The sequence below is a fragment of the Enoplosus armatus genome, chromosome 9 (genome assembly GCF_043641665.1).
Source record: "Enoplosus armatus isolate fEnoArm2 chromosome 9, fEnoArm2.hap1, whole genome shotgun sequence".
Lineage (NCBI taxonomy): Eukaryota > Metazoa > Chordata > Actinopteri > Centrarchiformes > Enoplosidae > Enoplosus > Enoplosus armatus.
Window position 1 is genome coordinate 12,024,017 of NC_092188.1, and position 24,787 is coordinate 12,048,803.

At 42.3% G+C, this 24,787-nt stretch overlaps 3 protein-coding genes across 4 annotated transcripts; 2 read left to right on the plus strand and 1 right to left on the minus strand.

Moving 5' to 3' along the window:
* The first annotated feature begins 424 nt into the window (after positions 1-424).
* On the plus strand, positions 425-2,433 carry LOC139290809 (putative transmembrane protein 244). The gene is made up of 6 exons (XM_070912671.1): positions 425-619; positions 1,012-1,097; positions 1,822-1,895; positions 1,983-2,108; positions 2,200-2,244; positions 2,339-2,433. The coding sequence occupies exons 1-6, from the start codon at positions 425-427 to the stop codon at positions 2,431-2,433; spliced, it is 621 nt and encodes a 206-aa protein (XP_070768772.1).
* Positions 2,434-3,107: 674 nt separating this feature from the next.
* sgk2b (serum/glucocorticoid regulated kinase 2b) lies at positions 3,108-6,411 on the minus strand. The gene is made up of 12 exons (XM_070911266.1): positions 6,345-6,411; positions 5,867-5,942; positions 5,702-5,768; positions 5,560-5,585; positions 4,920-4,977; positions 4,760-4,843; positions 4,561-4,692; positions 4,364-4,476; positions 3,801-4,020; positions 3,554-3,709; positions 3,378-3,467; positions 3,108-3,282 (listed from the first exon to the last, which is right to left on the minus strand). Exons 1-12 carry the CDS (start codon positions 6,409-6,411, stop codon positions 3,121-3,123), a joined length of 1,251 nt encoding a protein of 416 aa, XP_070767367.1. The 3' UTR covers positions 3,108-3,120.
* Positions 6,412-10,847: 4,436 nt separating this feature from the next.
* ptpn3 (protein tyrosine phosphatase non-receptor type 3) lies at positions 10,848-24,787 on the plus strand. Of its 2 annotated transcripts, none has more exons than XR_011597476.1 (27): positions 10,848-10,915; positions 11,615-11,680; positions 12,214-12,355; positions 13,451-13,585; positions 13,746-13,788; positions 13,977-14,058; positions 14,614-14,658; positions 14,741-14,793; positions 14,979-15,096; positions 15,181-15,268; positions 15,367-15,455; positions 15,538-15,601; positions 16,047-16,249; positions 16,341-16,466; positions 16,613-16,774; positions 17,289-17,376; positions 17,464-17,541; positions 17,674-17,730; positions 18,507-18,663; positions 18,782-18,957; positions 19,267-19,357; positions 19,458-19,519; positions 19,639-19,785; positions 20,535-20,663; positions 21,734-21,868; positions 21,978-22,113; positions 24,112-24,787. XR_011597476.1 is itself a non-coding variant. In XM_070911274.1 (27 exons), the coding sequence occupies exons 3-27, from the start codon at positions 12,287-12,289 to the stop codon at positions 24,184-24,186; spliced, it is 2,619 nt and encodes an 872-aa protein (XP_070767375.1). In that variant the 5' UTR covers positions 10,848-10,915; positions 11,615-11,680; positions 12,214-12,286; the 3' UTR covers positions 24,187-24,787. The 2 variants fall into 2 exon arrangements, 1 of the variants encoding a protein (XP_070767375.1); XM_070911274.1 differs by having other exon boundaries at positions 21,734-21,879.

Consider the following 24,787-nt stretch of genomic DNA (forward strand, 5'->3'; position numbering starts at 1 on the left):
GCACTATGTGGCATCACCTCCTATGGCACGTCCAGACTGTATGGTTTATGGTTTTAATGTGGCAGCTAATCCATTTAATTCAATCGTGGGATTACAATGCGTAGCTTCTCCCTTGTATGTGGTCTTTAAATTGATTTAAAGTATTTGTTGGGTCGCTGGTTGTCCAGATACTCATGTTCAACCAAATGATCTCCAGCTATCCTGCAGTATTCAATCCCTCCCACATAGGGCGGTTATTTTCTCCGGTATAATAAGGCTACACATTTTATGGGCAATTTTAGTCATAATTTTGATGAAAATACACTCCACCTGAACACAAAATCGCCGTAGTATCCATGGCTATGTATTCAGTTGCTAGATAAGAGGTACATAGTGAGATAAGTCTTTATTTCAGTCAACAAAGGCCGCCCTGATAGGAGGTGAAATGAGTTCAGTGCTCGGTTGTAGAAGCGGCGGCGCTGGTTTGTGTCTTGTGTTTGTCGCTAGATGGCAGAAGAAGTCCAGTTTCTGGGGGGGATTAACGGGGTCGTGCATCGTGCTGCAGCCTGGATTATTTTGTAATATAACATCAAGTACAAACCATGAAATGGCATTCAAAGGCAAAGCGGTCGACTCGAAGGTAAGAGGACAGTTAGTGTGTCAGGATTTAGCCGACAGCATCTCTCTGGCTGATCGGGTGTCTGTTAATCGGGATCGACTGTAGGAAAATCATGAGCGATAAAATATACGAGGATATGACAGGCTATGTTATGTCCGAGTCTATTTTTTGTAATATACAGATACAAAAAAAATCTCACTTATTATAATTCAAATGTCTGCAGCAGGTCAGGTTTAGCAGCAGATAGAGTCGCTGTGTGTAGCTACAGCGCACATCCCTCCCACTGCAGCCTGGTAGCCTATCATATGTAAGACTGCAGACTCCGGGTTAGTGTTACATATAATGTGGCGTTACGTGGGAAATATAGATGCTGCATTGTGAAATATTTCCCCCTCTGCGTCTCAATCCCACAGACCGTGCTCTTCAATCTGCTGCTGTGTCTGGTCATATTCTACTCTCTTTTCTACATGATTGGGAGTGTGTGCTTCGGTGCCTTCAGGTGAGAAGCTCTCACATGCATGCACACAGACACACGCGCTAAACCAGCTATTTAAAGCGTCATTATTAGCAGCAACAGGGGAAGATCACAGTTACAAACACTGCTACACAGGTGGCTCCTAAATAAATATAGGAGCAACATAAGAGGTCTGGAAATCATCATCTTGAGTCAACTAATGAAGTTCCAATTACCTGTAAACTTCAGTGCAGCTAACTCAGTAACTGCAGAATGATCAAATAGATAGAAGTAATTAATGTTGTCCTTGCATGGTGAATATTATTAAATAAAGCAGTGTTTTAAAAAAATAAAAATAAAAATAAAAAACACATAGCAAACCTGGGCAGGCAGTCAGTTTTTCTTTACTGGCTCTGTAGGCAAAATGTGTAGTTGGTAGTTTGTACTTTGAGTATTTGGAGGTTATGGGATACATGCACAATGCACAGGAAGCAGGAGGTACCGGGGTCAATAGGGGCCAAACAGCTTGTTTTTGACATGGGCCACACTGTGGGTTAATCTGGACATGGATCCACCATTGCAGCAGTGATAGCAGTAGTGAGATTTAGTTATCTCAAAAGTGTTTACATTACTTAATCCCCACATGTAGCCTATATCTGGAGACCCCCTTTACCTGTTGCCATGAGCTCAGATATGTTTACAAGACGGTTTAACACACTTTCTTACAATTGCTGGCAATAATTTTCCTCTTTTCTCACCCCTCATTCAGGTTGAATCACTTTGATGGACTGATTCCATTTGACTTTAAAACCGAACCTGCTGAATCCAACTCCAAATACTTGGGTGAGCACGCTGAATGCTGCCAATATGATCAACAATGAGCAACTTTTTTCACTTCCTGTGTTTTTTCACTCTGTTGGTCTTTCTTAGTGAACCTCCTGTCCTTGGAGCTCACCTACTTTTGCAGTGGCCTGTTGTTTGCCGCAGTGGTGAGGAGGCGGGTCTGGGACTATGCCGTCACTGTTACACTTCTGCATGTAATGATCACCAGCCTAGGTGAGCGGAAATCTAACAATACATCTACGCAGGTGCACTCACAAGTTACAGGATGTGTTGTGAAAGTGCACGTTTTGTTTGCATGTTGCAGTGATGTTCGAGTTCCCCATGGTGTGGCAGTGGTGGCTGGCTTTAGGTAAAACAAACATCACTGGCAACTCATCTGTAAGTTAATGCATTTAACTTTATGAGCTCAATTCTTTTTATACAAATTTTTTATTGATCTATAGGTAGCGGCTTGTTTCTGATGATCTGCAATGGTCAGCTGATAGCTTACTTCACCTGCCAGAGTGACCAGAGCTACGCCTCCTTCAGCATCTACTGACAGACAGAAAGTTAGTCTGTGTATAAACTGTTTCATAAACAGTCTTGTGAGGTGAGGTAGAAAGGATCTGAACAGATGCTCTCTTCCTGGAGACACCCATTAGATTCTCCTCAGTGATGGGATTTTTCTGTTTGTCACTAAAAAAAGACTCCTCACTGTTTCCTCACCATGACACTTAAAGTCAGAGCTGGGTCCCATTTGTGTCTAAGGGTTGCCAACAGACTGGCATCCTATTGTGTTTGTATGTAAATGCCACAAGGAGATATTCTCTGTATTTTGCTTGTGATGCACAATGCCTCTGTCACTATGCAGGAGTTTAAGGCACCCTGTGAAGTATTTTCAGTACCTTTGCAAGCTGTGAATGTAATAGCAGAATGGGAAAGTTGCAATACATGTTTGTTGTATATTTTGAAGATGTAAATGTAAAGTGTTAAAAAATAAAACTGCTTCAGGTCGAGTGTTTATTGTTTCATCCTTTGACGCATTAGGTAGCTAGGACCAGCCTATTTCACATTATGAACTGATACTCAAAATAACAGTAATAATGTAAAAATGTCATTTAATAGTGTAACCATTGTTAGTGTGTAAGAATATTTTAGTCAAGTGCTTAAAAATAGACTGATTTAATAATTTATGACATAAAAAATAAATATTTGAACAAACATGCTCCCAGAGGATCTGCCGTTGTTATGAACCCGGCTCTGCTGCCATGTACTCCACTGGGTTCATGAAGGAGAATCCCAGAAAGGCCTCACTGGTCCCGCCCGCCTGGCACCTGCCATTCACAGAGGCAGGGACAGGTTGTAGCGTGAACTCGGGGTCGATGTAGCTCACATCACAGGGACCAGTCTGGAGAGGAGAAAGGAATAAACACACATTTGGGTACACTGTGTATTGATTTAAGAAGAAATTGTGCTCTCCACTCATTTCTGAATCCCTCCTACCACTTTTGGGATGAACGGGGGTCTAACTTTCTTGGCCAGGAGGTCGTCCCAGTTGATGGATGCAAAGAAGGGATGTTCCTGCAGCTCCACCTGGAGACACATCGAAATAAGACCCTCTGTGGTTATGTGTGTTTATGTGCATCGTTGCTTGTTTTTTTTTGTGTGTGTGTACTTACAAGGTCACGGCTCCCCCCTAACCGTTTGGAGACGTCTCTTTCCAGCAATCCCTCTAACAGTGGGCCGGCAGCCTGAGACACCCCACTACGCAGCTGCAGAGGAGCGTGAAGTATGTTCTCAAACATCTCTGCTTTGCTACGGCTATAAAACGGAGGCTGAGAGAGATAACAGGGAGGTGGAGTAAGGTGAAGATGCTGAAGAGGATGACATGATGAAAAGGTAAAAGATTATTTCACCTGCACTCACCAGTCCAAAGAGCATCTCAAAAAGCACGGTGCCGAGGCCCCACCAGTCTATAGCTGGACTGTATGGGTGGCCGTGTAGCACCTCTGGAGCGAGGTACTCAGGGGTCCCACAGAATGTATGCATTATCTCACCCATAGCCACCCCTTCTTTACACAGCCCAAAGTCAGTCAGCATCACATGACCGTCACTGTCCAGCAGGATGTTCTCTGGTTTGAGGTCTCTGGCAGAGAAACAGATGAGACGAAAGTGGTGGTTTAATCTACGGGTTCCTGCAAAAACGTATACTAACTTACTGCTGTTATTTTTGTTTCAATTTCCTCTGGTTTCACCTTGCTTTCCATTACTGTTTATTTTTTAATGTGGTGTTGGAGGACATGGTGGTTTTTAGTGAAAACATTTTCTATGCAGAGCTCTCTTATCAAAGTGAACATTTCATTGGGATTTCCCTGCATGAATCATTTAAACATGTGGAACATGTTTAAATCAAACATGAGCAAGCAAAGTGAGCAGGTGGTGAGCCAAGAAAAACTTTGAAGAAACTTGGCGTGTGTGGGTCTATGTACCTGTAAACGATGTCAAGAGAGTGGAGGTAGCCCAGCGCCATGGCCATCTCTGCAGCATAGAAGGCAGCCCTGGGTTCAGGGAATGACCCTTCCCTCTGAAGGTGGTAGAAAAGCTGAAGACAAACAGACGAGTGGTCACTCCCCCAGTTTTTAACCATCCCATAATTGACAGAGAGCAGTCATTTTTATACACATACCTCCCCTCCATTAACATAGTCCAGGACGAAGTACAGCGTGTTTGGTGTCTGGAAAGAGAAGTGGAGCCCCACCAGGAATGGATGTTGTAGTCCCTTCAGCAGTACGCTCCTCTCAACCATAACATGCCTCTGCTACAGAGACACAACAGATACAGTAAGTGGATAGATAGATAGATAGATAGATAGATAGATAGATTACCTCTTTCCTCTTGACAATCATCTGTTTCTGCAGCACTTTCACAGCATAGAAGCCTCCATGTTTTCTATGTCTTGCCAGAAGCACCTGTGAAAGTTTGAGCTGTGTCATTTACTGTCCCAACAAAAAACGTTTTTTATTTGCGAGAAAAAAAACTCCCTACCTTTCCAAAGCTTCCTTTGCCGATAACTTTGAGGTAGTCAAAATCTGACGGTTTCATCCTGGTTGACACAACAAAAGAAAACTGTCAGATATGTGCTGTGATACAGTGCTACTTTATAATAAGACACTCTTATACTGTTTGTCACTAATAACTTCATTTGTGGTTAATAAATTATTTATTAATGCTACACAGCTCTGTTAATAGGCTATTATAATGCATAGATAGCATAACTTGGGCTGCAAGGTTGTGATCACATATTTAGGTAAATGAACCCTGTGGGTGGTTAATGTCCTTGTCTTTTTAACCATCTATCTGAATACTTAGGGCAGTGGCTTCCCAGTAAAACAATATGAGACTAAGGCAAACATACCATACAACCTGTGGTCAGGAACCACTTAGGGGACCATCCCATGTATAATCCTTCTGCTCACAACATCAAGTCAAAAAATGTATTGATTTTTTTTTTACAAACTGCACATTACACAGCTTATGACAGTTTATTAATGACCATTAATTATAATTAGAGACCATGTATAATCTCTTTATAACTGTATCTTTTAAGTGTTACTCTGTAATGTGTAATGGCAGAACCTTTCATGTGTCACGAACTATTTCATCATCAGCTGGAAAAATGACTTACTGTGAGGTTTGCGTGTTCATTGAGCTCTGAGGAGAGAAAAGACACAGAGGGACGGGATGGTCAAGAGGTCAGATTTAGTTTCATCTCCTGTCAACACTCAGCAGCACAGTCTTTTTTAAAAAACCCTTCCCTCTGTACTCACCACTGTGCCTTTCTCCTCCTCTCCTCTCAGCCCGCTCTGTCGCTGCAGGATTTTCTGGGGGTCCAGGCTTCAATCAGGAGGTCAAAAACAGTACATGTTAGGATTTTTTTTAACAAACTAAGTACCAAGTAAAAAGCTATAAAAGATGAATTTTTGGTAACTTACTGTTGGCAGAGCTGTTGACTGGAAACAAGTTTGTGTAAGAAGTCACTGAAGCCAACTGTCTTCCCCTTGAGCAGAGCTGTGAGACAGGCAGGGGGTTAGTCCTTTACCGTTACATAAGAGTTAAACAGCTGTATCAGCTTAACTCAGTGGTTAAGTGGTCGCCATGACTTTGACATACTGTCATGAAGTTAAGAAACTATTGTAACAAACTTTTGGGTTATGTCTTCACATTTTTTTTATGTTTTAAAGAGACCACGTCTTAAAATATTAGTTTAACATAATATTTACTATAGGGGTCACCAGTTTCTAATTGATGGTAATTCTGTCTCTTGTAGCGGAACTTTTGTACGTTAGCGTTAACCGTTACTTTTGACTGTGTGACGTAGCATTACTATGATTCATTAGCAAAGTTAGCTAGTTAACGGTCAAACTTAAACTAACGTAACTTAAAGAACGCCGGTTAGCAAGATAACCTCACCTGAGAAATACGACAAAAGCCCTCTCATTTTGGCATAGGTCATCGGCCGATCCTGAGTCACGGTCATCTGAATGAAAACTGACTGACTGACTGAGAGGTTTTGTAAAACAATTAAAAGGAAAAGAGAACAGTTAGCTAATTGACAGCGAAGACAGACTGTCCAGCAGTAGAACCGCCCCGCTTGTCCCAAATCTTCAGTGTGCTGCTGCTCAGTTAAAAGACAGTTGACGCAGGAGACCAGAGTACCGGTAATGCTGCGTTTATGTAACCTCGGAGATGTCGAAGTGATGAAGTTTGCGCACATGAGCGACCTAAAGTGACAGCCGTCAGTGATGGAATGTAACCAAGTAGGCTAAGTACAGATTTGAGGCACTTGTACTTTACTTGAGTATTTCCTTCTCATGCTACTTTATACTTCAACTCCACTACATTTCAGAGGAATATGGTAAGCTTTTAAAATACAAAAATTATATATTTTTACATATTTAACCAGTTATCCCCAGTCTCTTTGGCTTAGAAAAAAGCTGTGTCTAGGGGCCTCTTGTCACGTTTCAGGTGTCTATGAGTTGTTAGCATCTCTACCAAACACTGATTTCCACTTCAAACTTCTCTGATGGTTTCATTTTAAATTATTGTTTATAATTATCCAATATATCCCAAAACAGCAAAGATTTGAGAAAAGTCCAAAAATTGATTTGTGCAGCAGAACTTTTTGGTTTTTCTTCTTGTACCCTGTTAATCACATCAAGACCCCTCAGATTTATTTTGTGACCCTTTACAGGAACCTAACCCCAAGGTTAGAAAATGTTCTATTAGACCCATTTATTTGTGATTTATTAACATATATAATTGCAGATGATGATGGTTTCTTGGAGAGTTAGAGCCATTACCCTTTAACTACAGACTTGATAGCTTATAATAAACCTTTAAGCTGAAAATTATCTGTATCAATGTTTTATAACTGAAGCATTAGTAAATGTTCATAAACTATTAATAAATCCATTAATTACAGTTTATACACCCTTTATAAAGAGTCTTACTCGAAAGGGGTACCAAATTAATAGGCCTATCTACACATAACGATGCATAGGCTACAGATCACGTTCAATTGTAAATAACACCACGTTTTTTAGCTACAATCCATAGTAGGCTCCAAGAATGCGCAACAAGTAGTGAGTCGTAGTCCTGAGCACTTGAAGGCAACATACTGAGCTCGTGCACCCTCGCGGAACCGTGTGCTCACGAGCTTTGCCCTGTAGTCACGCGGTTGATGAAATAACCCAATTGACTTTCTTATCAAAGAAACGTTTTATTTCTTTCTCCTCACATATTCCAGTCACAGGGGGTGCAATCTAAAGAAGTACATTTACTCGAGTATCGTAGTAAAGTACAATTTTGAGGTACCCGTATTTAATTTTTCTGTTACTTTATACGTCTACTCCACAAGAACTTTTACTGGTAACAGAGTATTTTTACACTGTGGCATTGCTTTTACTGATGTAAATTATCTTAAGTACTTCTTCCACCACTGCCAGTCACAGGTGGTTGGAGGGAGGACTGAATACCACCACTAAGTCTGTGAGTGGGTGGCAACAGCGATAGTGGGACGTGTACTCAATTAATGTGTGTGTGTGTGTGTGTGTGTGTGTGTGTGTGTGCGCGCGCGCGCGCATGCGAGTCAGCCAAACATGTACTGTATGTTGAACAGGAGAGAAAAATCAACAAATCATACACACCATATTCACTGACCAATATGGTTGGAAGTAATGGTGCAGCCCATACACAGACTGGGTATTACTTTGTCACTTTCAGGGACATTTTATAGACGTGACACACATTATTTTTCATGACCAGATATTTAGGTAATTGAAACCATACTACACATGTAAACTCACAGCATTCCAGCACATGACAACTCTGTATCTGTCTTCCTGTCTCATGTGGCTGCTGCATGCCTGACAAATGGCAGGGCCTGTCCACACATCTTGTGATATATGACCAAACCCCTGTAGCATAGCACACACACAGCTTTACATACAGCAGCTTTTATATCATTCACAGACTCTATCAAATCCAAATTCTCCTGTTGGAGACTGAATTACATAATCTCAAATTTATATCAACATGTGATTATATAATAAATAGAAATAGAAAGAAAAGCTATCTTGAGTCTGGCACAGTTGGTGGTAAACAAATTCTTAAGAGAGAGACGGAGAGGTATTAAATTAATCTTTGGCATCTGGGAAAACAAAAGACGTTATAGAAGATACACACAAATAGCAGATAAAAGGAGTGACCGGGCTTTGTCACGAGTTAAAATAAGCCCAAAGGTTGAGCAAAGAGGAAGCATTGTCTCAAACTGTAAATGAGCAGAAGAAAACAGTATGAGGACAGAATAAGAGGGTGTGACTAAGATAAATGGGACATGAAGTGCAGATACTGAAATAACGTCAAGTTTGTCCATGTGTCTCTGTGTCTAAATTTGGAGCCGCTGGGTTCAGGGCGTCAGAGTTGGTACAGAGTGTCTTACTGGTTACTGTTGCAGAAAACTGATCCTCAGACAGCAACAGGGGGAGGTTCCTCTCTGTTACAGTGGTGGTGGGAGCCACAGAAGGAGAGAGAGAAAAAACCTCCCCCACTTCCCCCCCGTCACCCCAAAGTGAACTGGTCTCTGCTAGTCTGACCGACCGCCCTCAGTCTGACACTTCTTGTCCCATCACTCTGATGGCAGGGGAACTGGCTGGGGCTGGTTTTGCCTCTCGGGTCATGCAACAGGTGACGCTGAACACAACGCAAACGTCTCAACAGTCTAACAGCATTCCTGCACCCGAGAGACAGCAGGTCAGCAACCCCTGCCAGACAGGACAGGTTATCTGCTCCAGCACCAGGCCAGGCAGGAAAAGATTAACCAAATTCAAACTGTATACCTGCAGAATGTCATCATAACACCTACACCACTCAGTTTCGGTTATCTCCTTTATCACCAGCACCAATCTCATTTTCACCCTTTTAACCAACACTAACTCTTAAATCAGCGATGTCTCTGACCTGGAGTCATGTCATGTCTTGTTTTTTTTCTTACTCATGGTTGTCATGTCAGCTGCAGACAGATTTTTGACCTTGGAAATGTTGGGTCAAAGCAGCTTGCTTTCAGATTTGCTTCAGCAGCAAAAATATACATTAGGCACAAGCTACAGTGCACTAAAACACAAGGGCACTACCTTCATTCATTTGTGTAGGGTAAACTTATTGTATTTGTTCAGATAGATAGATAGAGTAAAGTAAAGGATCTGAATACTTCACCGCTGATGAGATTATACTGGTTAGCAAATCTTATTTTAGACATACTGTATGTGTGCCCTATATGTAAGGTAAATAATATAATAAATAAAAACTTTTATAAACTCTTTCAACATGTTTTGTCAGAGTGTTACAGATAAGTAAACAAGCCTTTAGTAGTTATTGGTTGTGTTTTAATAATGTTGCAATAAGACATTTTATACAGTAGTTTACATGCAGTATCCACAGTACATTTTTCATGCTGAACACACACACAGCAGTAGTACTTCATCTGTCCTGTAGATGGTGACAGCAAACAAGAGGAACTCCTGAAGAAGACTGAAACCTTTCTATTTTCCTTTTTGTAGTAATTTGTGTCTTTATATGAATGGACAGAAACAGCATCTTGCCATCAGCACCTTGTCAGTGAATAGATTTTATCCCAATCACACCAGTTTTGTGTCAGAAGAGGACAAATAACACTTTTCCTTTCACATTGCCGTATCGCCTCTCCTGATTTGAACCGGATACTTCATTAAACTTTGAAGTGGCTCATCCAAGAGAAGAAATCAGGATCAATCCTCTATTTAAGACTTTCCTTTGAGTAGAGCAATAATAGAACAATAGTCGATTAGTCAATGAGTTGATTGATTTCATTAATTAATCTGCAATAATTTTGATAATTGATTTATGAAGTAGTTTTTTTCAAGAAACAATGCTAAACTTTCTGAGTTTCTGAAAAAATAATCTACTGATTAATCGATGAAGAAAATAATTTTAGACTGTTTGGTTTTGATCAAATATTTTCGACTACACTTATCTGCTTTGTCTTAATTCTCTAAAGATGGTTTAAAATGTATACTTGTCTCTCTTCTCAATTACAGGCTGGCAATGTTTACAATTTGTTTTACTTGTGGTACTTTAAGTATATTTTGATGCTCGTACTTTTACTAAAATAAGAATGCAGTATTTCTACACTGTGGTATTGATACTTTTTTGATACTTCAGTAAAACATCTGAATACCTCTTCCTCCACTGATGTGATGTAATGCGCTGTACTGTATTTCCTATGCTTTGCGCGCCCCCCCCCCCCTCCCCCGGAGCGCGCATCCCACCGGGAGCGCGCGCGCGGCGAAGGGGCGGGGCCGCGCGGAGTCAGCGCAGCCAGGGATGAGAAACTTGTCCCGGATATTTACCTAACTCTACCTGGCCCGACCGACGCGCCCCGTCCCGAGGTTTCCACAGCGGACAGTCTGAGGAATATGATCCGTCTCTGAAGCGGGACGACTGAGGTACACACGTCTTGCTTTTGTCTTCTAAACCTTCTCTTCCCACAAAAACATTCACTTGGCCAAGTTGTAGCTACGAGTACAGCCGTGGTTGGAGGAAAGTTTGCCAGTGCAGTGTTCCTCCTTTTGGGTGTAGCTGTAGAAAACTTCAGGTTGTCAACAGGTTCCTTGTTCGCGCTGTGGCTCAAAGTACAGCGAGGTCACCGCAGAGTCCATTATCGACAGACTGGGAGAGTCGGACAACTAAAATATGGGCCTAATGCACTGAGATAGGCCCGGTTTATTCATTGGTATGTGTACGTTTGCTGAAGCAGGCTGCAGATTTGAGCTTTAACATCTATGCTAGGTGTTTTTATATCCTGTAATGTACACTTATATCTTGTACAGATAAGGCTATGGTGGAAAAATCATCATAAAGTAAGAGAATTCTGTTTTTATTTCCTCATCTGTAGCTGTGATGTGGGCACAAACCTCAACATATCAGAAATAGATGCAAGATGCAAAACACCCAGTGACGTCATAGTCTCTACATCATGATGAAGTTGCTTTTAAATGTAGCATTTACTTGTAAATTCATTAGACGCCTGCCTGCGAGAGGGTTATTATGGAAAGTCACATCAAACTGGGACCAGCTCAGTTTTAATATATTCACAGTGTGTCACTGTGTTCAAACATTAACTCAAACACTGTGTGTCCTTTCAGAAGCAGTGTGAGACAGGCCGGCCTGGATCCATTAATCGTTTACCTGGAAACTAAGACAGGACACATGTGCGTACATACACTTGCTTGCATATAGATGCTCTCACACACACACACACACACACACACACACACACACAGATAGATAGATAGATTTTCTCAAAAGTAAGTAAGTTATTGCCGTGCATGCATAGGTAGTGCATGTGTGCATTGCTTTCAGCGTCTGCTCTGAGATCAGTCGGTGGTGCTGTTGATGGGCGTGTTCAACTCTGAAAATGTTTAACATTCTTATCATTCAGCTGCCTGCGAAAGGCGGAGAAACACAGAGTGAGAGCAGCAGGGAGAGGGAAGGGACATGTTCAGACCCAGGCCAAATAATAAGGAATTACCCAAACACACACACACACACACACACAAACACAGTCACTCCTTCGCATTCACGGCGCATTACTCACTGCAGCCCGATGCTCCATCCAGCACATATATTACTCACCACACAATGTCATCCTGAGGGAGGTGCTTTCATTTGAAGACAACAGCCTCGAAACATCTGACACTGTTTTCGTGGTTGTGTGTGTATGTGTGTGTGTGTGTGTTTCCAGGTCTCCTCTCAGTGACGAGCTAAGGGCAGGGTGTTTGTCTTGAGAGGGAGGCAGAGTTACCGTGGTAACAGACATGCCAAAACCGGACCTGCTCTGCCTAGTTCAGCTGCTGGACGGCACTATTGAGACCTTCAGAGTCAGCGTGCGTAACACACACACACACACACACACACACACACACACACACACACAGACAGACATACACACACTGCTTCCTGTCAGTCGTTGAGGAGATCATGTGTTGTGCCTATCTGTCTTTGTGCTCTGCTAATGATCGTAGTGTCACCGCATGATATAGTGGACGACTATTCTTTCCCGCTCCCATTGATCCACACCTCTCGTTCAGCACCGTGACCTTGGGTTTTGAAGGACACAATCACCTCCTTTTCACACTTAGGAGCCTTTTACATCATCAGCATATCATGTCATACGCAGCCTGACAGCAGTATACACACACACACACACACACACACACACACACACACACATACACACACACACTGACATACATACACATGCAGGACGGCAATCGCAGTATTGCTTTCCAGGACAGCAGCTGTGCAGCATCTTTATGTGAACGGTGGGAGAGTAGGGTGAGTGCTGTGGTTGTAATGTACAGGAGGATTCCAATATTGAACCCTCCGTTGCCGTCGTCTTATTACGGCTCCTCTGTTTCTCGTGTTTACATAACGTTTATATTTTTTAGTTTTTCACACATTTCTTCGCTGAAAAAGACCATTAGGATTTTGTGGCCGGATTAAACTGATCTTCACCCAGATGTTATGTCCACACACACATCAAAAAATGTTGTGTTTTCTGCTATAACAACACACTGTTCGCCGCAGTTTACAGTAAACATGGTCCTCTTGTGATGTGAATACGCTTCCGGTAACTGAAAGAGGGGAGAAAAACGGAGAGAAAATGTGAATGAGCTGCGGGTTATCCCTCAGAGTGATTAATAAAGCAATGAATAGCTAAACTACAGTGTTGTGCTGCAGATGGTCTTTTGAGAATCTGATTTCCACCTGGATATATGCATTATTGATTGTTTTTGCGTGATTTATTTATTTGTAACATTCAAAATGACCACGGAGAAACTCCCTATCTCCCTATATATATACATTAAGCACGACTGCAACATATGGCACAGTATATTTAGATGTAATAATAAGCAACCGTTAAATGTCACTCAAAGTTTTGGCTAGTATTAATGTTGTTTGTTGTTTCCATCTTTCAGAAGCAGGATGAAGGTGTGGTTCTGTTGGACCAAGTATGTGACCACCTGGGCCTGCAAGAGAGGCAGCTCTTCTGTCTGCAGATCAGAGAATCCAGCACAGCCATCGCTTCTATCACAGCCAACACACACTCTCCTGTGAGCTCACTGTTCATCTGCTGCACATTTGGGCTGAGACTGTAATGTATTGCACTCGCTGATTGCTGTTTAGACAATGGTAACCACAGGGTATGCTTACATAAATGCTTTTTTTTTAGCTCCAGTTAACCATTACACTTAATGAATTTCTTTCTCTCAGAGATGGTTGGAGCCTGAGAAACCCTTGAAGAAGCAGATAAAAGGTATCTGACTCCAGAGAATTCACTGTCTTTGACTAGACTTACTTCTCTAGAGAAATCCTTTTTAAAATGTTGTTTTAGAATATATTTCAATACATTTATAGATTGCAGACAAGAGGTCCCAGTAGAGGATTCAGATGAACTTACGACCATATATATGCCGTTTGTGACAGAACGATATTTCTCTGCAGGTCTTGCTTCTCCCTTTTATCTAAACTTCCGAGTACGATTCTTCATATCTGATCCCAACTCTCTGCAGCATGAACAGACAAGGTTAGTGTATGTGCATCTCAGTTATGTTTGTTTTTGTAGCGGTCATATATCACTAGATATTGATCTGGAGAAAGTTGTATGACTTATTGGTGTCTGTTTATTTCTGACATTTCTTACTTCACTTGAACTAAATGATAATATTCTCACGAAGACAATGTTAACATGCTGGTCTTTAGCAGCTATAATGTTTAGCCTGTTCACCACCTTAGTTTAGTGTGTTAGCATGCTAACATTTGCTAGCGGAAAATTCAGAGGATCCCCAAAGTTAGGAGGATTGTTGCGACTAAAACTTGCCAGACTTGCTAGTGGTGGCAGATGAAAAGTCAGGGCATCATCAAATTTAGTAGGATTCATCCTCCGGGGACCATGACAGTCTGTAGAAAATTTAACTGCAGTTCATTGAATAGTTATTGACATATTTCAGTCTGGACGTTACCGTCCCTAGAGCCAGGGCAGTAGCGTGGCTAAAAATACCAATATGTTTAAAGAGGTTTTTGCAGGAAACAGACAATGCAGGCGTGAGTTGGTAAAGTTCCTGTTGTCTCGTCCCTGCAGGCACCTGTACTTCCTCCAGATCAGGAGTGACATTAGAGAAGGACGGTTAGTAACACTCAAACTCAACCACCCATCCCCTTGTGTGTATTTAGCTGTTACGATGTATAATCATAGAGTATGATTGCAGGTTGCAGTGCCCGCTGAGTGCAGCTGTAGTGTTGGCCTCTTACGCTGTGCAGTGTGAGTCCTATCTCTTCCTAGAGAAACAAATGATTAATGACTTAATAATAACTATGTGAGTAATTATTCCTGCTGTGGATGCTCTCAATAAGCAGCAGCTCACTTAGAGCACCCCAGATGTCAGTGTGTGGATCTGGTTGTGTGTTTCTGTGTGGATGCTCAGTGTCTCTGTCAATCACCTGCAGCGGAGATGGGGGATCACTGTCCGTCCCGACTTCCTGGTTACCTCTCGAAGTGCCACTTCATCCCTGAGCAGGATGAAGACCTCCTGTCTAAAGTGGAGGATCTGCACCCACAGCACAAGTAATTCAGACATCTAGTTGCCACTGGTTTGTTGTGCAGTAGTTTCATGGTGTTGAATGTGTGTTTTCTTGTGTGTGTTCCCAGGGGGCTGAAGCAGAGCGAGGCAGAGCTGTGTTTCCTCAACACAGCCAGGACGCTGGAGTTGTATGGAGTGGAGCTGCATGCTGCCATGGTAGTGTGATTGCCTCGATTAATTTAATTTGATTTAATATCTTTTGTTCTAGTTTAACGTGTACAACACTTTTTTTGTCTCATCTTTCTTCCTCTCAGGACGCCAACGACACCCCTCTGATGGTGGGTTTGGCCTCTAGTGGTGTCGCAATATTCTGTAATATGATTTGCTCCAGTTTCTTCCCCTGGTGAGTGACGATGCCACTAATTACACGGCTTGTTTCCTGTATTTTCTGTAAGCTTTCAACCAATGGCATTCTTCACATGTAGGGGGAACATCATCAAGATTTCATTCAAGAGGAAACGCTTTCTTATACATCTGAAGCGTAAACATGTGAGTCCCTCTACCATTTGTTTGTTCATAATAGATTAAAGATCTGCTCCGGACAAGTTGCTGCTTTTAATTGCTCTACACACTTGGCTAGTAAATCCATGGAAAGTCAGCACAATTCTTTGGGGATTGTTTTTATGTTGAGCTGTGATGTAGTTAGAGCTAAAATTAGAAATGTTTGTTTTTTTCTTGTGGGACATGGGCATTTATGCTCAACACCAACATTCACAAATACAAGCTTGACTATTACTACTACATGTTCTACATAGATCCATATCCACACTTTTTGCAGTTAGTAAATAATAAATAATTCATAACAAATATGAGAAAAGGCAGTGTCTTCTTGCTGGCAACAAAAGCAACCTGAGCAACTTAACAGAGACGTGACCTTGAATATTTGAGTTACAATATGAAGCTTTACAAGAAGTCTAAACTCTGTATGTTGCAGGGGGAGACCCAGGATTGTGAGGTGTCTCTGGTTCTGCCCTGTCCCAAGACCTGTAAGAACCTGTGGAGGTCCTGCGTGGATCATCACTCCTTCTTCAGCTCCAACCGGACTGCCAGGAGCCCCAAACACAGCAACAGCACAGTTCAGTCCTACAGAAAGCTGATAACACAACACCTGGGCCTCGGCAACAGTAAAACTGAGAGGTGGGCCTGCACATGGACGTTTACATGCGCGTGTGCATTCTTGTCATAAATAGTGAACTTTTCCAAATGTCTTTTCCTTCCTAATTTGCAGTGGTCCAGTGTGCCAGCGTGTGGTGGGAGGGATGGTGTGGAACCCAGTCCTGCAGAGGTCGATTTCATCAGAGTATCTAGAGACCAAGAGTCTGCCCTCTAGATCGCCCCCAAGCACCCCCAACTGGTACGACCTGCAGGATCAACCCCAACTATAAGCACATACTGCAGTTTTTGTCACAATGTGCTCACAATGTGTCCTGTCATCTGTCACCTTACACTCGCCTGGTTTTGAGCAAAACCAACCTGACTGCTGCTTTGTCTCTCTGGCAGGCGAAGTCCTCGAGTTCGCCATGGCATCCGTAAACCTCGCCCATCCTCAGTTGAACTGACCAATGACCTGAAAGACATGTCAGAGGGGGAGGACGTCTTCTACACGTACAGGGCGTCCGTGAGCAGCAGCAAGGACAGTGAGGGAGATGCTTCACCGCATCAGTTAGTATCAGTCACAACACTTCTCAGGCACACGCTCAGTCTCTCTCAATTCAGCCAAGTTTTAATTAGTGACTGTTTAAACAACTGATGTGACAGCTGTTGCCACCAAATGTACTAAGATTTAGACAATTAACATTCCATGAGTTGGCCAGACTACTAAAAAAAACTCCCAGCGGTTGTCTGGTAAATAAGCTTATAAATAAGATTTCCTACACTCGTTAGCCTCTGACAAGGTGGTTGATTCTAGGTAGAGGTATCATTTTGATATCTGGATGTTTGGAAAATAGAGAGTGGTTAAATTTGTGATTATTCGTACAAACTTGATTAACATTGTGTAGACCACCAGATAGTAAATAGTAAATATTTTCCCCAAATCATTGGTGTGTTGTCAAAGTGTGTTAACCATGGGGGAAAAGATTGTTAAGATACGGGAGTATCAAAATTATATTGTGATCACATCTGAAAGTCATCTGTTAATCTACAAATCAGGGTGAAAAAAATCTCTTTATTTCAGATTTTATGTGACAGATGAGGTTTTGTTGCAAACTGATGACATTACAGGAGAGGAGGATGGTGACCACAGCTCACACCACTACGATAAGGTCCGTTATCTCATCATCAGCTCCATATAAGTGTACTGCTGCATATCCATCCATGTGTGTTGATTCTGAGTACTTGTGTCTATGCAGAGAGCTCTCGGCGACGGTGACTTGATGCTGATCTGTATCGCCCCCGATCATGAGGGCAAGTTTGGCTTCAATGTTAAAGTGGGTCTCTCTCTTACACTCTTTGTGTGTGTCTGGAGTTTTATGTTTATGTGTTTGATTTTACGTACACAAATTATGTTGGTGTTGTCACTCCTCCACTGTTGCTCCATTTGATTTCCCAACTCCTCCTAGGGTGGGGTGGATCAGAAGATGCCTCTGGCCATATCCCACGTTAAACCTGACTCTCCGGTAAGAACAGACTCAGGATATGTTTGGACGGCCTGGTGTCTCCAGGTTGTGTCAAAATAACTAAACACAGTATAGATAGATATTTAGCCAAATGTACTGGATTGAAAGAGAGCTGTAACAATTAGCCAAATGGATTGATTTGTCGTTCAACTGAGAATTAATTGGCCCCTAATTAATAGTTCAAATTTATAAGTGCCGATGTGATAGTAAAAAAACATGTGACCAAGATACATAATGAGCAAGACATTTTTCACTATTTTCAAACAATTAGTTGATTATTTAAGACCGATTGATTGATAATTAAAAATAAAAACGTTAGTATAACCTGACCAATAATGGATCTTTGAGGCTGATACTGTTATCAATATTTGGTAGTTTAAAATAAACAATAAGAATATATCCAAGCCGATAGTAATGTTTTTAACATAAACACAAAACATAAACAACATATCTTGATTCGGATCACTTAGATTTTTTTTTTTTTTAATTGTGACCAAGACACATACTGAGCGAGACATTGTACAGTTATTACTTAGACAAACTAAGTAATAGTGATACTGTTTCTAAAGCACCTCAAATTTACTTTGGCATTTCTGTTCTGCAGTTTCTTTTTACTCATCAGCTGAGATATACACTGTTACTGATATATCTGCAATAAACTAATATCAGCCAATATATCGGTCAAGCTCTGACAGTTAGTTGCAGCTCTGATTGAAAGGCAGATTGATGGACAGTGCGAAGATGTCAGCTCTTAAATGACCCAGTGTTGTTTGTAGGCAGGTCGATGTGAGCCCAAACTCCTGGAGGGAGACCTGGTGGTGCTCATCAACGGTCGAGACATTTCTGAACACACGCATGACCAGGTCGTCATGTTCATACGAGCCAGCAGAGAGTCGCACTCCAGAGAGCTGGCCTTGCTTATCAGACGTAAAGGTGTGTGTGTGTGTGTGTGTGTGTAACGGAGAGACAGAACTGCTGAAGAAGAAACAAGTCTGTCTCATCATGTTTCTATGAATATTCATCACAGCCTTGAACTGTCCTTGCATTCCAGGTCCTGGCCGGGTGGCACCCCTGCTGCAGTTACCTCCCGCCCTCACACTCACCAGCCAATCACAGGGAGAGAAGCCGCAGTCATCTGGCCAGTCGGAGAGGGTCACGACACTGGAGGAATCAATGAGACAGCTGGAGAGAGGAATACAGTCTGGCACACTCTGTTTCCATTTTGAGGTATTTGAAATAAAGGTGGGAGCTAAACAGTGAACGGGTATTTAAAAGTGTATTTATAAGCAGGACCAAAGTACATCTTTATTTTAAGCAGGATTTAGTTTGTCCCTCTCAGCTATTTGGGGGGATCATAATGAGCATTTAAAGTGCTGATTTTGGGACAGATGTTGTCCCTAATCTTCACTTGAACTCAAACTCCTGACAATCGAAAACAAAGATGTCATGACTGGCCTGGAATTTGTAGTTTTTGTTTGTGTATGTTTCTGTGTGTGTTGACGCGCATGTGTGTGTTTGTGTGCTTGTGATTTCCAGAACTTATACAGGAGGAAGCCTGGTCTGTCACTAAACTGTGCTCGGCTTTCTGAGAACATGGACAAGAATCGATATAAGGATGTTTTACCTTGTAAGTAAACCTTTCTTACCTTGATCTGAAGCTGTGGCACCTGGTGAAATTTAATTGAGCCTGTGGTATGTCGACGGCTCACACGCTGCTCTCCTTTCAGATGATGCTACCAGAGTGGTGCTCCAGGGCCAGGAGGACTACATCAACGCCAGCCACATCACGGTGCGCATCCCTTATATGAAATTGTGTGCCTTGTCCCCATCTGACATTTAATGTAAACTCATCCTCCGTGTGGTGTGTGTGTGTGTATCTGTGTGTTTGTTTATTTGTCTGTCTCTTAGGTGGCGCCCCCAGTGTCTGGTGTATGTTTACGTTATGTTGCGGCTCAGGGTCCATTGCCACAGACCTGCACTCACTTTTGGCAGACTGTTTGGGAGCAACAGACACACACCATCATCATGCTAACAACCCTGACAGAGAGGGGACGGGTATACATGCTTCCACACTTTTATACTGTAAACAGCCACATTCACGCAGGAATGGAAATGAGTAAACAGTGAGGGAGACACTTGAAATTACACAGCGCTGCAGCTCACAGTGATTACTGCAGAACTGCTCGCACATTATTACATGATGTTTTATTTGCTACATGATTACTGTAATTACAAGGTCCAGCGGTGATGTTTGCACACAAAAATAATAAATTGGCTCAGTTGTGAGTAATTATAGGATTTCACAGTGTAGAGAGTCGCTCAATGTAAAGTGTGAGCAGGGTGCCAATAACATAAGTAATTTGAGGGTGAAGACAGAGACAGAGGCAGCGACATATCAAGGTCTTGTTGAATGAAGATGTCTCTGTCTCAGCTGTTGCTTGGTAACCAGATGCTTTCATTAATTGATCATTTTCCTGATATTTGTCAAGTGCCCCGAGTTTCTCTCTACTCTCTAAGATCACACACACACACACACACACACACACACACACACACACACGCACACACACACACACACACATACACACATATACACGCACACATACAATTTAACAATCAGTTCGCATCCTGCTCCTGATGAATTGCTTTTGTTCCTCAGGCTGCCGGCTGGAACGTACCATGCTGTTGAATATGAGTTTGATTTCATGAGAGCCGTGCGCAGCAGTAGTAAATTGTATCCTGACTGATGACTCATGTCAGCTGTAATGTCCTTTGTTGGTGATGTCATATATATACGCTTGCAGACTAAGTGCCACCAGTACTGGCCGCATCCGCCGGAAGTGAAGGACTACGGGCACATGCGGGTGAAGTGTCACTCCGAGGAGTGTAACCTGGCGTATGTGACGCGGCAGTTCACGCTGACACACACGCAGGTACAGTAGCAAATAGAGCTGCAATGATTAGTTGATCAACAGGAAATTACTTGGTACCTATTTTTTTTAAGTATAAAATCGAAACATTCTCTTGTTTAAGCTTCTCTAATGTGATAATGTGTTGCTTTTCTTTGTCTTAACATTCAATATTTTGGGTTTTTGGACTTTTGGTCAGACAAAACAAGACCGTTTTCTGATCCTATATAGACCAAGCAACTAATCGAGAAAATAGTGGGAAGATTAATCGATTAAAAAGTGCAAAGCATGACAGTGGTCACACAACACAGAGCTTTTCTGTTTTGACATGTACCATGTTTGTGCCATATGTCACACAACAGAGCTCACCACAGGCAGCAGCCACTCCTGGCAAACTGTCTGCAGCCAACATACAGTCACTTCCGTGTGGGAGGTTTGATGTGTATGTGTGTGCGTGGGTGGGCGTGTACATAAGTTTGTATTAACATATTTTGTGGCACGCCCATGTGTCGGAGTACGGGTCATTCTGAGAAGTTTATGTGGTAGATAATCAGATTAAAGGAGCTGTTTTCCACATTGACTTTCATGGCGAACAGGTAAATAAACAGATAATGCTCAAGGAGGCATGAAGTCTGAATGCACACACATGCATACACAGATACTGCTGTGTGGGCCCATCTGTTCCTCTGGCGGAGCGAGTTAATCCCTGCATGGAGTCACAGGCCACATGACCATTAGAAACTCTAAACTCAGCCGTTCTCCTCCCCGCCTTCACTTCCCCCCCCCCCCCCCCAGCTCTGGTCTTTTCCTCTGTCCTCTCTCCTGTTTTCATCTCACTGTGTCCCTCTTCAAGTCCTAATCTCAGTGTCACCTACTGGTCACGTGCAGGTTGTTGTGCTCACCTGCTCTGTTTTTTACACTACACCCTCTGTGGGTTTTTGTTACATGCTGAATATTGTTTGAGCTTGTAGTCTCATGTGGGTGATATTTTCCAAAGGTTACATGTTTATCATTTTAGATACAGGTTATGCAACACTTAAATTCTCTCTGATTATCTGCCTTTCTTTTTTTATTTGTGTATTTGTGTGTGTTAGCGGGGGGAGGAACGTGCAGTCACACACCTGCAGTATGTGGCGTGGCCGGACCACGGCGTACCCGATGACCCTTCAGACTTCCTGCTGTTCATCAGCTCGGTCAGGGAGAGGAGGAGAGGTGAAGAACCACTAATGGTACACTGCAGGTAACACACCCACACTCTAATTGAACGCTGCCAGCATGCACTGTGCCCACCTGTACTGTACACTTAATGCTGTGTTTGTCTCTGAATTACTCTTTCAGCGCCGGGATTGGACGGACAGGTGTTCTGATCACCATGGAAACGGCGCTGACTCTATTGGATGAGGGTCGGCCGGTGTTCCCGCTGGACATTGTCAAAACACTGAGAGATCAGCGAGCCATGATGGTTCAGACCACGGTACAGAGAAACAGAACAAGGCTGCATGCTAAAAAGCTTAGCTCGTATTTACCAAATAGGCCACAGTGATTTTAGCCCCCTTATTCAATCTTTTTTTTTTTTTTTTTTTACTTGAGTTGAGCTTGTGTTCACAGTGCTTATAGGAATATCCGTCAGGTGGAAAACCCTTTTTTCTTAGGTGTGACACAAGGTGGGATGTAACCACAGAGAACATTAGTGTTTGTTGAGAAGTGCAGTTTAAAATTTCCAATAAACAGACGACAGCAAGTAAAGATCATGTAGAGAGTTTTGGGTGAAACTTGTGGAGCTTGTGGAGAGCTTTGTTTTCCTTTTTATATATTCAAAATTGAGCCTGTATACTGCAGGGGGTTTTGTATTTTAATGATTTATATTCACTGCAATTAGTTTGAAATGTCAGAAATGTGGTTAAATACAGTTTAAGGAAAGTGATAAGCTTCTGGAAAATTGACAAATCTGTCTGATGCTCAGAGTTTCTCAAAAAATACCTTATAAATAACTTTTTCGTAAGGGAGAGGAGACTTCCTGTGCCCAGAATTACTTTTTAAAGTCACAGTTTTTGATACTTGTGGGGTCTTGTCATCTTTAACCTTCATTAATTCACAGATATGTGGCTGCCACAGTATTACACTGATGGCTGGTGAGCTGGAGCAGGAGGTTGGAAGCCGTGCTCTGTGCCACCTCAGTGGTATCTGTCGAGGGAGAGGAAAGTGTTACTCATTGCTTTGATGGGAGGTAGTGCTGGGAATATGGCAGCCCTCTAGTCACAAGCCTGCTTCTAGGCCACTACTGCCACCACTATCACCCTTATTTTGGAAGGAGTCCAGTCCCTGAGGCTTCTTCTCTCTGATGTTTTTGTGCTGATGGAACGCTACCTCAGGTTTCCCTCATGTGTTTGTGTCTCTGTCAGTAATGAAACATGCACAGTCAGAGGACAAACCTTCATATTAAGGATCCATATGTTGAAGGAGGAGGCTGACATTTTTCTGTATTTCTCATCGTCAACAAAAGATCAAAACCAACAATGTGTTAGTCCGTCTCTTAGTTCTTTCCAACTTCCTCAACTAAGGGTAGTTGGCCTTAGTTGCCCAGTTGCAATATGTTAGCAGCGTGGCTATATGGTTGGCAATGTCGGCCGGTCCACCACTGTGTTTCAGACTGTAATATCTCAACAAAAATGACAAATCCTGTCAACTATGGCCATCCTCTGACTTTTCCTCTAGCGCCGCCATGAGGTTTATATTTTAGGTTTTGAGTGAAATGCCTCAACAACTGTGGATTGGATGGATTGCCATGAAATTTGGTTCTCGCCTTTATGTCCCCCTCAGGATGAATTGTAATGACTTTGACGATCCCCTGACTGTTATATCTACCACCATCATCATCATCAAAATGGTTTATGACCAAATATCTGCAAAACTAATGACATTCCCATCAGCCTCAGATGCACTTTGTGTTCAGTGCTAATTAGCAAATGGTAGCATGCTAACAAGCTAAAGTAAGATGGTGACTAAGCACAGCCTCACAGAGCAGCTAACATGGTAGCTAAGTTTTTAGTAAACGTTTCTCAAACAGCAGTAAAAAGTGCATGTTTGGGGCTATTTTCAGCTGCGTATTAATATGGATTTAGTGTGTGAGTGAGTGTTACTGCAGCAGGACGGTGTATGTGGGATTAAAATAAACAACAGTGGTCATGTTCATTACAATAATGAAACATGTTACCCAGTGCAGTGGGGCTCATTGATGTGTTTAAATATATTTTTATATACAATGGAGCTCTATGACTCAGAGCAATAAGCTACATCAGGCTTCTGGTTTCACAGACAATACGTGTTGGTAGGATGACTTCATTGTTGATTTATTCTTTTCATAGAATTTGATGACAAGCGAAAATATGTAATATAACCAGTGTTACAGTATTTAAAAAAACAGTGGTGTTGTCTAACAGCTAATAACACTTTGTATGTTGTTGTGTTTCAGTGTCAGTTCCAGTTTGTGTGTGAGGCCATTGTGCGAGTCTACAAAGAGAAACAGGAGGGATCTACAGCACCGTAGCCCAAATCAGCAACAGGACCAGAACAGACACACTTACCGTTTCAGCCTCATCTCATTGCAGGCAACTTCCACAGAGGGACTTACAGCGCTGCAACGGATTAACCTCTGTCAGCGCCTATGGGACTGGTACACAGACTGGATTATGAGAGTATAACTAGCTTCAGAGCACAGCTGTCTGTGATCTGTGTAGCCTAGATTCAATGTGAGAGAATGAATCATACACCTAGGCAGCCTTAGTTTTTAATGATAGTGCATTAAGCTTGTAGAAGCTTTGGTCTCCATAGAGACTGATGTAAGACTGATGGGAGCTGCTAATTTCTGTCCAAGAGGCCACTCAGGAATGTTGGCTCTACTTATGAAGCTATGTGTGCGTTAGAGACTGACGCCTCCCAGTCGATGGATCGAACAGGGCAGCAGAGGCAGACCGGGATCGTTATAATCTGTAGTTTATCTGTGTGTCCAAAGACGAAGAGCGAAGCAGGCTTTAGATCACTACAGCAGATACTGTAAGGTCATGATGGTCCGCCAGAGGAGTGTCACACCCACTGTTCAACACTCTTAAATTATTAAGACACTAAATAAACACACTGATTTATACCGA

Bases quoted from the DNA above. Each gene is read 5' to 3' on its own strand.
- LOC139290809 (XM_070912671.1), top strand. From the start codon at position 425: ATGAGTTCAGTGCTCGGTTGTAGAAGCGGCGGCGCTGGTTTGTGTCTT. The intron at 620-1,011 runs GTAAGAGGACAG...TCAATCCCACAG, and splicing joins GCAAAGCGGTCGACTCGAAG to ACCGTGCTCTTCAATCTGCT. The intron at 2,245-2,338 runs GTAAAACAAACA...ATTGATCTATAG, and splicing joins GCAGTGGTGGCTGGCTTTAG to GTAGCGGCTTGTTTCTGATG.
- sgk2b (XM_070911266.1), bottom strand. From the start codon at position 6,411: ATGACCGTGACTCAGGATCGGCCGATGACCTATGCCAAAATGAGAGGG. The intron at 5,586-5,701 runs GTGAGTACAGAG...TTCTCTCCTCAG, and splicing joins AGGAGGAGAAAGGCACAGTG to AGCTCAATGAACACGCAAAC. The intron at 3,468-3,553 runs GTAAGTACACAC...ATGTGTCTCCAG, and splicing joins TAGGGGGGAGCCGTGACCTT to GTGGAGCTGCAGGAACATCC.
- ptpn3 (XM_070911274.1), top strand. From the start codon at position 12,287: ATGCCAAAACCGGACCTGCTCTGCCTAGTTCAGCTGCTGGACGGCACT. The intron at 13,789-13,976 runs GTATCTGACTCC...ATTTCTCTGCAG, and splicing joins CTTGAAGAAGCAGATAAAAG to GTCTTGCTTCTCCCTTTTAT. The intron at 22,114-24,111 runs GTACAGAGAAAC...GTTGTGTTTCAG, and splicing joins CCATGATGGTTCAGACCACG to TGTCAGTTCCAGTTTGTGTG.